Source organism: Cinclus cinclus, chromosome 13 (assembly GCF_963662255.1).
Source record: "Cinclus cinclus chromosome 13, bCinCin1.1, whole genome shotgun sequence".
NCBI lineage: Eukaryota > Metazoa > Chordata > Aves > Passeriformes > Cinclidae > Cinclus > Cinclus cinclus.
The window spans coordinates 1,004,666-1,020,307 of NC_085058.1; the positions used below are offsets into that span (position 1 = coordinate 1,004,666).

Here is a 15,642-nt window from a genome sequence, read left to right on the forward strand (position 1 = left end):
CAGATCAAAATATAATATTCAACCTTAATCCTAAATCAATGTTTCAACTTCCTGTTCTGAAAATGCCTATGCATACACAAATGCAATGTAAACTTTTTTTAGCAAACTTCTTCTCTCAGGAAATGTTGAGATTCAAGTAACTTGCTCACATTCTTCTCCTCTCAACTTCACAATGAGCAAAGAGAATTTCTTATGCACCAAGTTTCCTCCTTTTACCTTGGCACTTGTTTCTTGCTCCCACCATCCTTCTGAGCAAGCTGAGCTGGACTGCAGTGTGATCACTATGTCCTGGGGAACAGTCCAGACACACACCAAACCATTGTGGCATCCCCTAAAGTATGTCAGGTGACATCAGAGAAATAAAATAAAGATATTCACTTAACAAAATATAGGTGTATTAACTTACATACCAATAGTCTTCACTACCTTCCTATAAAACTACATGGCATCAATTAATCTAAAGTAGAAAGGCCTGTTCCCAATGAGTAAATTCATTTTTTTCCTATTTTTCACACCTTGTAGCTTTTCTATTTCTACTAACAACATGTTCTCAGAAAACTTATTTGGATGAAGCAAAAAAAATTCCAATAGGACCAGCACCCACTGGACATGGAGAACACAGCTGGTAACACAACAAGGGTCACTCTGTTTATCTGAATTCTGGAACTTCTGGAATCTCATGACAACTGACTTACTGAAGGAATAGTCCTTTAAAAAAAAAAAAAACAAACAAACCCTTTTCCTTACTACAGACGCTACAGACTGGTAGAAAAGACCTGCAAAAGAACTTCAGAAAGAGCAAGGAAGCAATGACTCACGTAGCCAACAGCAGCTGAGCCTTGGCTCCTTTCCCTGGCAGAGCACACCAGGCAATGCCATTCACCAGGGCTGGGTGGGCCAGGGAGTGCAGGCGCCTCCAGCAGCCCCCCAGACACCCCCAGAGCTTCACGGTTTCCTCTTTGGCACAGGTCAGGAGGATCTTACCATTGGGATCCCACTTCATACTAACAACCATATCCTGTTGGATTGCAAAAAATGAAAAGCTGGTACGAAGTAAGACAGTAACAAGGAGGAAATCTAACTCTCAGAGCTAATGGAACTTTTAATTACTAGTAACAAAAACATTTCATTCTCACATAAATCACAGATAGGGAGCTGCAATTACGAAGTCACAGTGATACATTTCAGAACTACCAAATTAAAAAGACTTTAAAAAGTTTGCTGAAACAAACTAAAAGGGAAACATAGAAGATGTTTTTTTTCCACTGCAAACCCTTCTTGATCATTTCTCCCCAGATGTACCTTTGAGTTTGAGGTAGGAAAGGAAGACAGCCTGCAGTAAGAAGGCAAGTAGAAATTTATTGCCACAGAGTGCTCCCTTCTGTGCTTGCCCTGCCTCACACACCAAGAGCAGCCCTTGGAAGCACTCAAGATGCTCTTACTAGACCTACATTTGAGGAATTCTGCTCTTAGCCTAACAATTCATGGACTATTAATGACTCATAAGTACATACTGGCCAAGCAAAGGTGCTAAACCTTTGAAACTGCATATTCAGAAATCAGGAAGCTAAACAAAAACATGTGACATGATCAAAATTAAAATTTATTATGAAAATTTTTACCAAGTAAAACAATTAGTCTTAAATCCAGTCAATGCACAACTGTCTGCTTAATTCAATTCTGTCATTGCAGGTACATAGACTTCAAAGTCACTGATAGCAAAGAGGGCATCAAGTTTATCTTCTATTTTTACACTTGGTAGACTGTTCCTTTAGAGTACATTATGTTAATATGTATATCAGAAATAGGTGTGAGGTTTTAAAATGATCTGCACTTATCTTTATAAACAGCTTTTAAAAGAGAGAACAGCTTAAACAGATTTTAACTATAAAAATTCTGCATTAGTTTAAGACCAGCTCTACCTTATGTGCATCAATGAGAACAACTCCTCCTTTCTCAGTTGGCTCCTTTGTTCCCAGGAGCAATTTTCCATCTGAATAGCCAACAGCAAATGGTCTGTCTTCACTGAACCAGGCCAGGCATGTGACAGACACTGTGTGAACAGACAACACAAACATTCATTAAACTAAACTGAACTTCACTCCTATCAAAGAGGTTTTTGCAGTGCAGCTGTCTAAACTACGAAGTGCATCACAATGTCCACCCCCACCAAGGTCACTTAACATATTCTGGTCTGGAAATTTTCTTGAATACCTACAGTAGAGATAAAACTGAGTGTCACTGTAATGACAGCTGTTGAGATTATTTTGTACTAGTTTTCTCATTCATCTGTTTATGAGAATAATTGAATTTATATTCCTGGCAAAGTGAGAAGAACTATACCAGGTCAAAGAAAAAGGGTAGACTGAATCTTATACATGTATCCAAGACAGGCCTCTAAAAAATGCTCTGAAAACAACTTGCCTTCCTTAGCAAGTAGATATCACTTCACTTGATTCTGCCAAAAAAAAAAAAAAACAAACACCACCCCCCCCGCCCCCCAAAAAAAAAAAAAAAAAAAACAACCAAAAAAAACCAAACACAACTGTAGGCTTCCTGAAGAAGCAATATGCAAAACCACACAATACCACTGAAAACTTGCTACTTGATGTCCTGTGAGACAGGAACTATGAAGGAAAAATGGCAATCATTGAGAAATTTAAATGACACTGTGCCTGCTGCCTGCAGACAGAGGAGACGCTGCAGTGGATCTCTACTGACTGTCCACAACGGCAAGGAATGGCAGGATTTTACCAGGTTACTACAAACTGTTTGCCTCTGCTGAGGGGGAATCAAGGTGCAGACAGAGATTCCTTTCAGACAGACTTTTCTCCTCCATGAACCAGAAATCATATCCCATGAACAGTAATCAAAAATTATTATATACTACTTTAATGAAAAGTGGGAGCGTGTTCACAGTTTTGATTTCAAATCCTGATGCAGATCTTACCATCCTTTCTGTAGCAGTGCTCCAGTTCCAGCCGGTGCATGGCTGAAATATCCACAACTTCAATAAGAGCCAGAGACCCATCCATGCGCCCAATTAACAATAATTCTGGAGCATCTCCTGTCCATGCTGCAGCTGGCCCTTCTTCTGGCCAGGCTAGAGCAGACACCCAATGAGGCTGAAGATCTAATAAGCCTTTTCCTCCTAGGAGATCAAAAAGTCTGATAAAACTACTTCATCTTTGTAAAGAAGAGAAAAGAAAAAATGCTTTCCATGGGGAAAAAAAATAAAAATCAAGAGATCTTATTGAGAGGTAGGGCATACTACAAATTCATCTAAGTTACAAGAACACAAAGCAATGGTTCACTAATCTATGCAGACACAAAACCTATATAACAAATCTCAATAATCATTGTATTTAGGTAGTTTTCTTAAGGAAGGAAGCTGAATTCTTCAGTACCCAGTGCATTTATACTTTTCTTGGGGACTGTCTATTACCATAGGCATGGTAACTGGAGACTTTGGTAATGCAAAGCAACAGAATGAAGCTCCCAGTATTACAAATTACAGGAATTAAAAGTCTTCCTCTCCAAGATGTATAGCACACATCCACTTGGGGTTAGTGCCTTTCTCAAAGTAAACAGGTTCACAAGACAGTGTGGGAGCTGGAATTTAAACTGGACAGTTAAAAACTGTCCAGTGTTTAGGTACTGTCCACTGTCCAGGGCAAACAAACATGCAGTGGCTTGGCAGCTCTCCTAGAAATCTGCTGGAGCAGGAAGCACCCAGGGCAGCTCAGGACATACCATTGACCTGCCAGATGTTCACCATCTTTTCAGTAGCTCCAGCCAGGTACTTGCCACTGATGCTCCAACAGACAAGAGATAAACTAAGGTCACTGGGTGAGCCCAGACTTTCTTCAGAGTCCCCTTCTCTGTAATAGAATAAAAGAATGGAATTAAGAGGACACTTCCTTTAAGCAGACATGAAAGTCTGGAACTCAGAACATCTTCAGCAATGGCAAAATTTTCTGGGAAGTCATGAAATGAAACAATAGCTTGGATAAAAAACAGAAGAGGCACATCCTGCTATCAGTTCTACTTTAAACTCTTCCTCCTGTTACAATCCTGTTACACTGTTCTAAAACTCCATTTTAAAGTCTGCTTTGCCTAACTCTAACAGGGCTGCAGATACCTTTAATTGTCCTTAAGATAATACACAACAACCTCATTTTTTACTGCCTTTAGTACCAGAAAAATGAAGGCTATAAAATTGTTATATCATTCTGGTTGTTACTTTTAAGGCCACATGTAACAGCAGCCTGCAAACAAGAACTAAGCCAACCACTAAAAAAATTGTCACAGAACCACCTGGTAGTTCACTATTGTTTCTTTATTCTTCAAAGTTCAACTCACCTATGCTGCACTAAAGAATTCCATTTTATTCTTTCCTTTTGCTTTTTTTTCTTGTTTTTTGGACACACCCAAACACCACCAAAAAAAAAGTACTTCCAAGACATTCATGCATAATTACATTTAGTTCCTGTATCTCAGAAGTCAAAATTATTTTTTCACACTCTAATCAAATGACCAGACTTGCAGTGATCATGTTATATGCTGGAGCTGTTCACTGAAGCCCACTGAAGGGACAGACACCTTTCTGCTACATGACAATTCCATACAATTTTTAAATTCACCCATGTCTCCTTATATCAACTAATTAAGAATGCTTTTAAACAGCATTAACATGATCTCTTTATAGAGACTCTTACCAGGTTGGCATTTAAGTTCTCTTTTCAGTTCTAAGCTATTTAATCTATTTTGCATGCAATAAACATAGCAACAGAAAACAAATGGGAGATTTTAAGGGGAGAATGAGAACAAGCCAACCCTGCACTATCTTGCACAATTACAGCTTAAATTAAATACTTGGCTGTTGTAAAGAATCAACTTACAGCTTGTTGAGCACACAGGTTTGTTGCAATGAATATTGTTTCTTTGTCACATTCCACACTCGGATGGTGCCATCATTCCCACTTGTTGCCAAAAGTCCCTTTCTATTGCACCAAACACATGTCATGACCTACAAATACCAAAATAATAATTGCAAAACTGGAATTTAGAACTCAGGTATGTTTGCTCATTAATATTAATCAAACACTAACCAATGAAATTGTGATTGAAATACCCTGTAAAAACCAAACTATATTTATTTCTCTACTTTTACAGCATTATTTACTGCAAGTAAGTAGGGTTGATAGGGATGTAACATTTTATACGTCCCCATACTCCACAGGCAGCTATTGCACAGAATACTGCACAAATATTTTAACTACTATGACAGAAATGTAAATGCAAATAAAGATCTAAGGAAATATTCAGAGTGATCCTGCTGACTTTGTATACCATGAGAATATTTTCACAACCCCTTTAGCTGAAGCCTTGAAGAAGCTGAATGTTTTTGTGCATCAGCAATGCCATAACTTAAATCAAGCAATAACTTTTTCTCCAAAAAATTACTTTCAATTGGAAATCATTTCAGCCAGTGTGTTGGATCCCAAAAACTTGGGGTTTTTGAGCTTTCTGTGCTTTCTGACACTGACCCACTGGAGAACACTGCTTTTTGACCTGAAGCCTTGGAGAAGGCTTCCAAATTTGGGTGTTAAAGTCATAGGTGTGTAATTAAATAGAATTGTGTGATTGCACATGGTGAAAGGTTTTAAATTTGAGGTTTTTCTAATATAGTAATAGATACGGGACATGATGGAGGATTTTGGGTGTTGTCTCCTTTCTGTCTTCTTCTTCATGATTTCAGGCAGTAGTTTCTGGTTGGTTAGTCAGTGTCACACTGAGAGTCATGGTTATTTGGTTAAAAGTATAAATAATATAGGTGCTATTTTTCTATTGAACTGTTTAGCTTTAAAAGACCATATAGCTGTATAGATGGATTCACTTCCATTTTGCTCGCTTTTAGGAGGTAGATAGAAGTGCTACTGAACTTTCTGTACTTTAGGTAAGATTTAATGAACAACCAAGCCCGAACACAAAAAAAATCCTCTTCCTTCATGTATTTTTGAATCCTGGCTTTGAGCAAAAACAGAAGAGACTCCAGACAAACCACTAATTAAGTGATGCAAAACACCACCACCGTTACATCAGAGGAATTGCAAACCAATACTGTTTTCCTTGCCCTATGCTGGGACGCGGGGGGAGCCGTGCTTACCCTGTTCTGGTGGGCCTCGAGTTTGATGAAGGAGCACTTGCGCAGGTCGCCGCCCATGTCGGCAAGGGTCTGCGGCGCACTCCGGTTGTCGCGGTCGTGTGCGGCCAGCGCCCGCACCAGCTGCTGCGCCGCCCACTGCCGGTGCTGCGACGACAGGCGCGATGACAGGCAGCACGCAGCCAGCGCGTTCGCCAGCTCCAGAGGGCCTACAGCAGAAGGATCATAGCAAGGATGGGCATACAAATGGGCAATTAAACCTGCTCAGACAAAACAGTGAGATGATGCCTACATGAGTACACACGTGAACACAGCCAGCGTTTCCAGAAATATCAACGAGCATCTTAGCAGAACCTTGCAATCATGTGAACTACAGTAAAAACACCCATCTGATACTAAGAGCAAAATAACCCCACTTCCATTTTCACAAAAAGAATAGAATTCCAAATAGCCTTAATCCCACCGTATAGAAATGGTTGGTCAAAGAGTGAGTGCTTTCTAAACAGGAAAAGCCTCCTCTGACAGAGACCTGCCACTGTCACCCTCCCTATCCCAGCAGCAGCCTGGGGGGAGGCACAGCTGCTTTGTGACTCCCTGACCTCTCAGAGCAGAGGCAGCACAGATTTCTGCCTCAGACACAAGACAGCATTTGGATAGTGGCAATCAGCTCTTATGTTCCTTGATTTCATCAGGAGGCACACACAGGCTCAATGTCTCAGCTCTATGGCTTTGAATACATGCACATTCAGACTACATTTTTAAGTAGTGAAAGATGCAATTACACAATACAACTGTATTTTTAAGTGAACCGTGTGTCATAAGCCATAACATTTCTTTGATAAAAGCAAGTTTTGTACATTTTTAAAAGTGTGTCTATTTATACTTTATTCTATCAAGTCTCTCCCTTACATACAAATGAGGAACTAATGACCCTAATGACTAATATTCTAAAACAAAGCTGTATCATACCTTTCTTTTCAATTTCAGCTTTATCATAGCTTGGCCTCAGCTTGGCCCCTTTGTCGGCCAACAATGCTACAAGTGCTTGAGTGACCACAAAATTTGGAGATGTGACAAGTTTGTTTTCTTCTGCAATTCCTCTTAAAAAACTTGGCAAAAATTTTCTCTGAATTGGATCATCAACTGTTGTCAAGTTCACACCAGTTGCTGCAGAAATCAAATTCTGAAAAGAAATAATTGATGGTAAATAATCAGAACAAACAGAACTATCAAATTTAGAAACATTTTCAGTAGCAGAAATTGTGCAGAGTTTTACAGGTTTTCAGGTTTTTTTTCCTGTTCTTTACACAGAATTGACTCAATTAAAAAAACCAAAACCTTAACAGAAAAACCCTATGAACAGAAGAAGAAGCACATCCATTTTCCCCACTTGAAAAGAATACTCCACAAAGACACATACAGTTACTGGATTTTTAACAACAATCAAACATATCCCTGTACAAAGCCATAAAAAATGACTCTAAGGAGATTCTCAAACTGAGGGCAGTCTCACCCCAGTTGAGAATGTAAAAGCACAAATAATCCAAGAAGTCTCAAGTAAGTCTGAAGTCCTACCTGCGTACATAACTGCACCAGCAGCTTTGCAGCACTGGGAGTGTTTGATGCCAAGCAGCCAACTGCAGTGCTCAGGTAGGCAAGGCAAGAGATGGGCTTGTTGGTTTTGCTGTGGATGCCCCTGGATCTCTCTGTGGGGCTGGACACTGTGGAAGGGCTGGTGGACAAGCCTGCCCTGCCTGCAGCCGCCAGGCACATCAGACGGACCAAAGTGCGGATGTCTGTCAATCCCAGGGACTCAAGGCCAGCTGCCAGGCTGCAACTGGAACCACTGTGGAAACAGATATCAAAGCCCTCAGTTCAAAAGAAGAGAGCTGACAGAACTTTTTCTCTTAGCAGTATTATGTACGTACGGACATGAGAATCTCTTCCCCGGTTAGTGTGAAATTGCATCCTTGTCAAACAGAACTGGTTACAAAAGGAAAGGTGGAAGTGCTGCCAAAGACGGCACAAACCTGACAGACAGAAGTGAGAGCGCTCTCATAACCATTGTTCTTGCCAGGAGCACTTGGGCAGCAGCTGTCACTCTTCTGAGAGCCATGACACGGTCATGTGGATTTACCAGGGCAGCTGCTTGTTCTCCTAAGGTTATCCTGCCAGAAGAACTTTTTTCTATTGAGCCGTGACAGCCTTGGAAATAATGTTGATTTGCGCATTAGTGTTTAAAGAAAAACAAAACATCGTATAGCAGTAAGCACAGAAGCAAAATCAGCCTAAGTTACTCACTCATTTTTCAGCATTTCATACTTACAGAACCACCATAATAATGACTGAGAGGAAAATACACTCCTGAAATACGCCACATAATTTAATTATTCCTTACTTTCAAATAGACATGAACACAGTCTGACAATCTTAATTCCTCTTATTCCCTTTTTCATCAGAGGGGACTATTTTTAAGTCCCAACTGAAATCCATTCATTGGGTTCTGCAAAACATGTTACTGGCATCTACTGTTTGACTACCATCACAAGTTTTATTGGGAAAATTCAACTCTGTCAATGCATAATGCCTCACACCCCCCTTCCCCCCCCCAGTTTCCCTATAATAAAAGGACAATTCAGAGCTGGTCTCCACTTCCTCATGGTGGCAGACGGGAAATACTGTCAGGATGTTCCTGCCTTGCCTCTAGAGAAACCCCACTACAAAGGGGAGGAGGTGGTGATGGTTGTTGCCATTATTGTTGTTGCCACTGCTGTTCCTATCATCATTCTTTCTTTAAATGAAATGGATTTCAAATGCACCTATTTGCATCAATGTTTCTTCCATACTGTTGGTGGCTGTCACCATTGCAACTGAAGCACCCAGGGGGTCACTGTCAGGGAACTGAACGGGTTCCGGTACTATGCGTCGATCGTTTAACCCCAGAGGTCCAGCCAGCAGCTCAAATTCCTCTTCTCCCGTCAGCTTCTCATCTTCGTCCACATCTAACATGTCCCAGTCTTCTAGAATTGGAGAAACATAATTAGACTTGGTTACAAAAGCTCAATTATGAAATCATTTCAGTTGATTAAAAAAACCAAACAGTAGAAGGCATGAAACGTGTACTATAATCTACAGCACAGCAGCATTAAAAACTCATCTCCCAATATTGACATAGACACAAAGAAGTAAATCAGAAAAACAAAGTCCTGTTCTTGCCCCTCTCTATTCACCTTGATCTTTAGACTGCATGGAAGTTTTCTGGAAGGTTCTCTGAAGTATCAAACTAGCTGCTCTTTAAAAACACAGACATTAGGGGTCACCACATACAGCACAAGACAGCCCCAAAACCTGGAGTACAGTGAAGAGTGCAGGCACACAGCTGTGCTTTAAATCATGGAAACAAGTGTGTACTCCAAAGCACTGAATGGTAAAGAAAGATGTCAGAAATTTCTGATCTTTCTATTTATCAAAAAAACATGCATTAGTCCATGGGTTATAATTGAACACCTAGGCTTCTGCTTTTCATTCCCAAGGAATAAAAAAAAACCCCAAACAACAAGGAGAAAACACTAACTGCAATGCAGTGAGACACTTCCTTCACTTGCCAACCACTGACACACAAGTCAGCTTATATTGACTGATCTGTCTGCTCTTTCTCACTCCACACACAGCAGAATCAGAGAACCTTTGATCTACAGCAGACAGACTTGCCCTAAGTACTGAAGCACTCATTTAGTCTCAGACCAATGTGGTAAATCACACACTTGTGGTGGGAGGAGCTACAGAAAGAACCAGAATCATAGAACAACCCAGGAAAGGTTTTCTACACACATCAGAAATAATCTGTTTAAAGTGAAACCACCCTCAGGATGCTCTGAGCTTGGGCAAAGGGAGAAAAATTAAGAACAAGACTAATGGGACACTAACTTAGTAATTAATTTCTTCCACAAAAGCAACTGAAGAAAGACATTTGAACACAAGATTTTGTATGTACAGTTCTGGATGTAACATCTCCTTACAAGACATTATCAAGCCCAAGTTAGGTGCTTGCCCTTTCAGCTCCTTACATGAAAGACAGGGGAAAGAAGTCACTGCTTTTTTTTTTTTTTCTGATTTGAACTAAATAAATCCCCAAAATTAAAATACCTGTATCTAACTGGAAGAGATTCTAAAATACACCTTCAGGTTTATTTGCATGAAAGTACCTCTCAGAAAAAACAAAACCCTGTGCAACATAAAAACATACCTTCGTAGACACTGTCTTGTTTACCTATCAGATCAGGAGCTTGGCCTTTGTACCTGTATGAAAAAATAACAAAGAAAATTACAGAGTGGCTCTAATATTTGATAAATATATGCAGCAATTTTAAATTTAGTTCCCTCTTTAGTCTAACTTTACTGTCAGGTCTACATGCATTTATGAAAGATTCCAGAAAAGCCTGGTAACAGAGAAACAGGTAAAATGAAAGTGTGTGTGTGTGTGTGTGTGTGTGTGTGTGTGTGTGTGTGTGTGGAGGGGGAAAGTACTTCACTAATGCGTAGAAGGTCCACAGAAAAAATACTGGAATTGTCAGACAAAACTGATAAGAGTTTTCAAAAGTCACTAAGAAGGAGACAAGATCCCAAGAAATTATTCCTTGCTCTTAATTTAAAAACCAGAAGTATCAAATCAACTTTTTTATCTAAATACGCATTTGTCGAATACCAGAGAATGACTTTAAGGATCAGAAAACCCTGCTGGGGATTCTCATCTCTTCAATCAAAGCCTTATAAAGCTGTTGGGTTTCCCGTCCCTGCACCTTTCGGAGGCAGCTGTTTTGGACTTGCTCTTGAGGGCTAGGTACTTGTCCCTGCATAGCCCGCACAGCAGGTAGTAGGGGTTGCCACTGCCACACTCGCCGCCGAACCAGCCATCCACGTAGGAGCCGTTGCTGCGGTAGCCCTGGCGGTTGGCACTGCGCCCACAGCCAGGGTGGTTCCTCTTCATGTGCTGGTTGAAGCTCACCACACTGGATTCGCACAGCTCACAGACCACCACCTCTTCTCTGTCCTCGGATTCACAGACGTGCTGCACAGCAAGATTTGCACATTATTTGTACAGAATACATGTCTGTGCCTTGGATAATAGAACATGCCAGTATCCTCAGGTGGGTGTCCCTGCATGCCTCTGTCACTCAGTGGTATTTATACAGTTGGCTTGTACAAAAGCAAAGCAGAAACATGCAATTTATGACATCATGAAGACCATCTCAGAACAGGAAAAACATTTGAAAGTAAAGTTTCAGAGGAGACAATTTCCTGTTTCACGTTAGATTGACTCGAAAATTCTCGATGGTGTAACTTTTCATTTGTAACCCTGTCACATTCAAACCCGTCTCTATATGGATCTCCTCTGAACTTGTCTAAAACTAGACCTAACAAAGGAGAAGAATCCTATTTTGCTTACAATCAGGTTTTACATTTACTGAGCCACAAGAATTACCATTTGTGTCAGCAAGTACCAAGGTTTTATCTCAATATTAAGTCCATTTCTCATAATTATACTCCTGTCCTAAGTGAGTTATTTTATTGAGGTGTTTCAGTGAAACAAGTGCTCTGAAAAATTCAACATGTATCCTGCAACTTGCTTCCATATCAGAGCTAGGCAGCATCATAATTAGGAGACAAAAAGCTGAGTCTTATGGGTTGACTGTCTAATTTGACATGGATAATCCAAAGATAAATAAAGTGCTGTTATTATATTTGTTTTCCACTTCAATAGTTTTTTTTAGTGCTCTATACAACGGTTCAGTGAGAGCTGTCACCACATCCTTCCCAAAGAATGGAATACATGGCATGATTAAATTAAGAAAAACTGATTTAAGTGTAAATTATGTTGCTACAGAGTGGATACTATTAGCAGTAGCAGAAGAACATTTACAACTGTATGTGCTATCTCACACAGTTAAGCCATCTGGAAAAATGACTTGATTTCTAATTGGTATCAGAAAAACTACATGAGCTCTGTTCTCATCTTTTAGGGAGGGACAAGAAAACTACATGTAGAAGTGCAGAGCAAGAAACACAAGGAATCGCTATTCTTAATCTAGAAGTGCTGCAACAGAATACAAGATGACTTTAAGCACTTCTGGCACTTAGTAAGGTATTTTCAAACAGGCTTTAAGCACACATGTGTTACTATGAATTTAAAATTCCAAGCATGCAAAAAGCAGTAAGTTAAAGCAGCCCCTGCTGCAGTCACACACACCCAGGTAGGCCAATCCAGTACCTCTGGGATCCACATTCCCAGAATATCATTATCACTAGCCAGGTCTTGCCCAAACATAGCTTCCATTGCTTCATCATCAAGGTCAATCTCCAGCTCCTCATCCAAGTTGAAGTCATAGAGTGCCCCAGGATCTTGCTGCAAGGAGATGCCTTCCCTGCGGCTCTGGTTCCTGTGTGCCTGCACTGAGCGGTACAATCCCGCTCAAGGTGGGAAGAAACAGGAAAGAATTCTTTTATTTTCCATAGCTGTACTTCCAATTTCCTTTTTGTTTTCAATTCTTCTGCTAAGCAACCTGCTTATCACCACATACAACTCTTAAATATACATTGGCACACATTCAAGAAGGCGTTTTCTAAATATCGTTCAAAGTCCCAGTCTCCCTCCCATTCATTTCCTGGATAAGCAAAGCCCTTGGAATTCTTCCATTCCCTTACCAGCACGTGCCAGCAACGTCCGGGCAGCCAAATCAAACTTGTGCCTCCTTGTGACAGTCGAGCGACTTCGGGAGGGAGGGCAGCTCGCTGCAGCTGCATTGTCCGCATGGTCCAGGTTATCTGGGCTACAGCAATCCAGAACTCACAGGTCAGTCACAGTGAGTCTTAAACAGCCACATACAGTAACTAAGTCATATTTATTAGCTTTTCTTTCTTTCTTTAATGGAAGGAAAGAAAGTAATTTGGAATTCAAGAATCTTCAGTTTCAAGGAGTGCATGTACACTGTTTTGACTGTGAGTTACTTCAAACAAAATAAGATGCACCAAAGTCAACACCTACTTGATCTTCCAGAGCGCTGAAATACAGCAGAAATTTTGACAGAGCACTCATTCTATACTAGGTTAATTAGTAGCTTGAATAGTTAATTAATCACCTTGAATTAGCTTTTTCTCTTCTTTCAAAGAAATAAAATAATCTCTCTTGCTCCTGGCTGAGTCAATTCATCTTTGGTCTTACACATGAATTTGGCAAAACATGAATTTAATGGAATTTTGCTTTTCTACTTGGTCTTTAAGCCCTCATTATCTTCTTTTTTTTTTACTGTGAAGAAAACATGCTCAGTTACATTCTTCCCCAGTTCTGCATACAAACAGCACTGGAAAATAAATGCCCCATGTGCATATAATTTAATTGTATCTTTGCTTCTCCTCAAGCTGTAACAAAGTTCAAAAGCTGCATTACAAAGTACCTCTCTGTCAGCAACAATGAATTTGTGAGATTTCCAGTTTCAAGAACAGATTGCAAGCAATTACAAGAATATTCTTTTACCTCTCACTAAAGCCTTCCTCCATTTCAGCGGCATCAGCAGAAGGGATATCACCTGGAGACTGCAAATAGCAGTGATCCCCAGATTTCCCACTACTGCCAGGGACGACTGTCCCGTGCCGTGGTTCTGCAGTCCCCTCTGACTGAGGCTCCTCATCATCTTCATTTCCAGGGTGCTCAATCATCCACATGGCCAGCACTGTGATGTTCTGTGCATCTGCTTCTCCTCTGGCACCTGACAGCAGGAAAACCACACTTTGGAACTATTCTAACATTGATGGTTACAAAAAAAGCACTCTGTTTTTCCACAGAAATGGTTACAGAACTTAAAAATTTAGTATTCTGCTGGAAAACAAATATTTCATGCGTATCCAGTCTTTCAGTTAAACTGATATTACAGCTATAGATTACCTGTAGCTTCCATAGCTTTTGCAATTTGCCTGAGGGAGAACCCCATTTCTAGCAAGGGAACAGCGATGGCAGGAGGAGGAGGGGATGTTGAAAGTCGGCTGCTTGGATCAGACAAAGCTTAAAAGACAGAAAACAATAAACGGTAAAGCACATGAATCTTTCTCTAATGTTACTTTGTTACAGCTTACTTTGATTTATCAGTTTGAACAAGGAAATAATTAGTCTCAACTCTTCTCTCAATTACTTTCCACAAAGATAGTTTCTGTAACAAAACCAGATAGAGCTAGCTCATTCTTCTTTGTAACACAGATTGTGCTAACTGACTGTTTAATCAAGTAGGATACTGATGATATTCAAAGAACTATTTAAGCAATTGCTATTGCTTTCATTTTGAACTATATCAAATTATCTACTCGATCTATATTTAGGTAGCCTAGATAAAGTGATCCTTGTCAAAATCATTGAGATTCCCAAATGGTGAGATCATTATACATTCCTCTCAAGGTACAGAAAGAGAGCTCTGCTGAGAACAGATCTGAAAAACCTCTATGTGGAGGACAGCTGTATTTCTGAGCAGAGAGTCATTCAAGGGACTCAAAAGATGTCAGTTACTGCCCCAAATCCACAGTTTCTTTATGTCTTGCCATAAAGGTGATGGCTAATCAGTGAAGGAAAATGCACTAACAATCAAACACTGTTGTGAAAACACTATCATGACTAGAAGCAAGTCATCTCATTACTAAATCAAAAGGAAAGAAAAAGTAGACGTGAAACTGAGGAGACCAGTTGCTACACAACACACAAACCACTAAACCCCCCAACAAATAGCACAGCTATAAGGGCAAGAATAAAAAGTACTGGTGAATGTACCAAAAAATACATCAATTCTTGTTTTCTGTGGTATGTGATCTAACAAAAGCTGGAAAATTACTGCACTTATCCAGCAGCACATAACCAAGGAAACAAACCCAAATAAGATGAACACTTTGAAGCAGCTACCAATTACACTTTGTTTTTGTATCCAATGCACAGCTTTTAAGAATTCCCTCTGTTTGCTTGATGAAGCCTACAGCTATATAATCTGTGTCTTTTTTTCCTAAGATAGTGACTAAAAGGTTTTCAACAATGCTTTGCATGTTAGTTTGCCTCAAGAATAAACTCTGTTGGGTTTCCATCTCTTAAAACACAGCCCCTGAGCTCCTGTGACTTTGCTAACTCGTCCCATTTGTATTCCCAGATGAGTTTACCTGTGCGATTGGCAGGCCTTGCAGACTGGGAATCTGGAGAGGTCAAACTTTGTCTCCTTCCAACTTCATCTGAAGGAGATGTTGGTAAAGAAGATATTGGAGGAGTCTGAGCACGTCGTGCGGGAAGTACAGTTGTAGTAGGATAACTGGAGAACATTTGCCTAGAAAAAAGAAGAATATACATTTATGTTGAACAGAATCATGCCAAAAGATGTCTGATACAAGAACATCCAATTGGAGGGCACTTGGCAAATTCCACTTGATGCAATTGAGTTTAGTAAGGGTAAGAC

General features: G+C 40.1%; 1 protein-coding gene across 9 annotated transcripts in view; it reads right to left on the minus strand.

Annotated features, from left to right (window-relative positions):
• HERC1 (HECT and RLD domain containing E3 ubiquitin protein ligase family member 1) overlaps positions 1-15,642 on the minus strand; it is an 83,498-nt gene that overhangs the window by 13,888 nt on the left and 53,968 nt on the right. For 5 of the 9 annotated variants that reach the window (XM_062501620.1, XM_062501617.1, XM_062501611.1 and 2 more), the window contains 18 exons: positions 15,353-15,513; positions 14,106-14,222; positions 13,698-13,929; positions 12,869-12,993; positions 12,414-12,634; positions 10,966-11,234; positions 10,413-10,465; positions 8,986-9,186; positions 8,197-8,371; positions 7,742-8,012; positions 7,136-7,349; positions 6,170-6,426; positions 4,902-5,029; positions 3,754-3,881; positions 2,951-3,151; positions 1,923-2,053; positions 819-1,018; positions 217-331 (listed from right to left, as the gene is read on the minus strand). In XM_062501620.1, coding sequence (XP_062357604.1) covers positions 217-331; positions 819-1,018; positions 1,923-2,053; positions 2,951-3,151; positions 3,754-3,881; positions 4,902-5,029; positions 6,170-6,426; positions 7,136-7,349; positions 7,742-8,012; positions 8,197-8,371; positions 8,986-9,186; positions 10,413-10,465; positions 10,966-11,234; positions 12,414-12,634; positions 12,869-12,993; positions 13,698-13,929; positions 14,106-14,222; positions 15,353-15,513 — 3,199 coding nt within the window. The remainder of the gene's footprint in view (positions 1-216; positions 332-818; positions 1,019-1,922; positions 2,054-2,950; positions 3,152-3,753; positions 3,882-4,901; positions 5,030-6,169; positions 6,427-7,135; positions 7,350-7,741; positions 8,013-8,196; positions 8,372-8,985; positions 9,187-10,412; positions 10,466-10,965; positions 11,235-12,413; positions 12,635-12,868; positions 12,994-13,697; positions 13,930-14,105; positions 14,223-15,352; positions 15,514-15,642) is intronic. The other 4 variants (XM_062501619.1, XM_062501618.1, XM_062501615.1 and 1 more) reach the window with 3 other exon arrangements.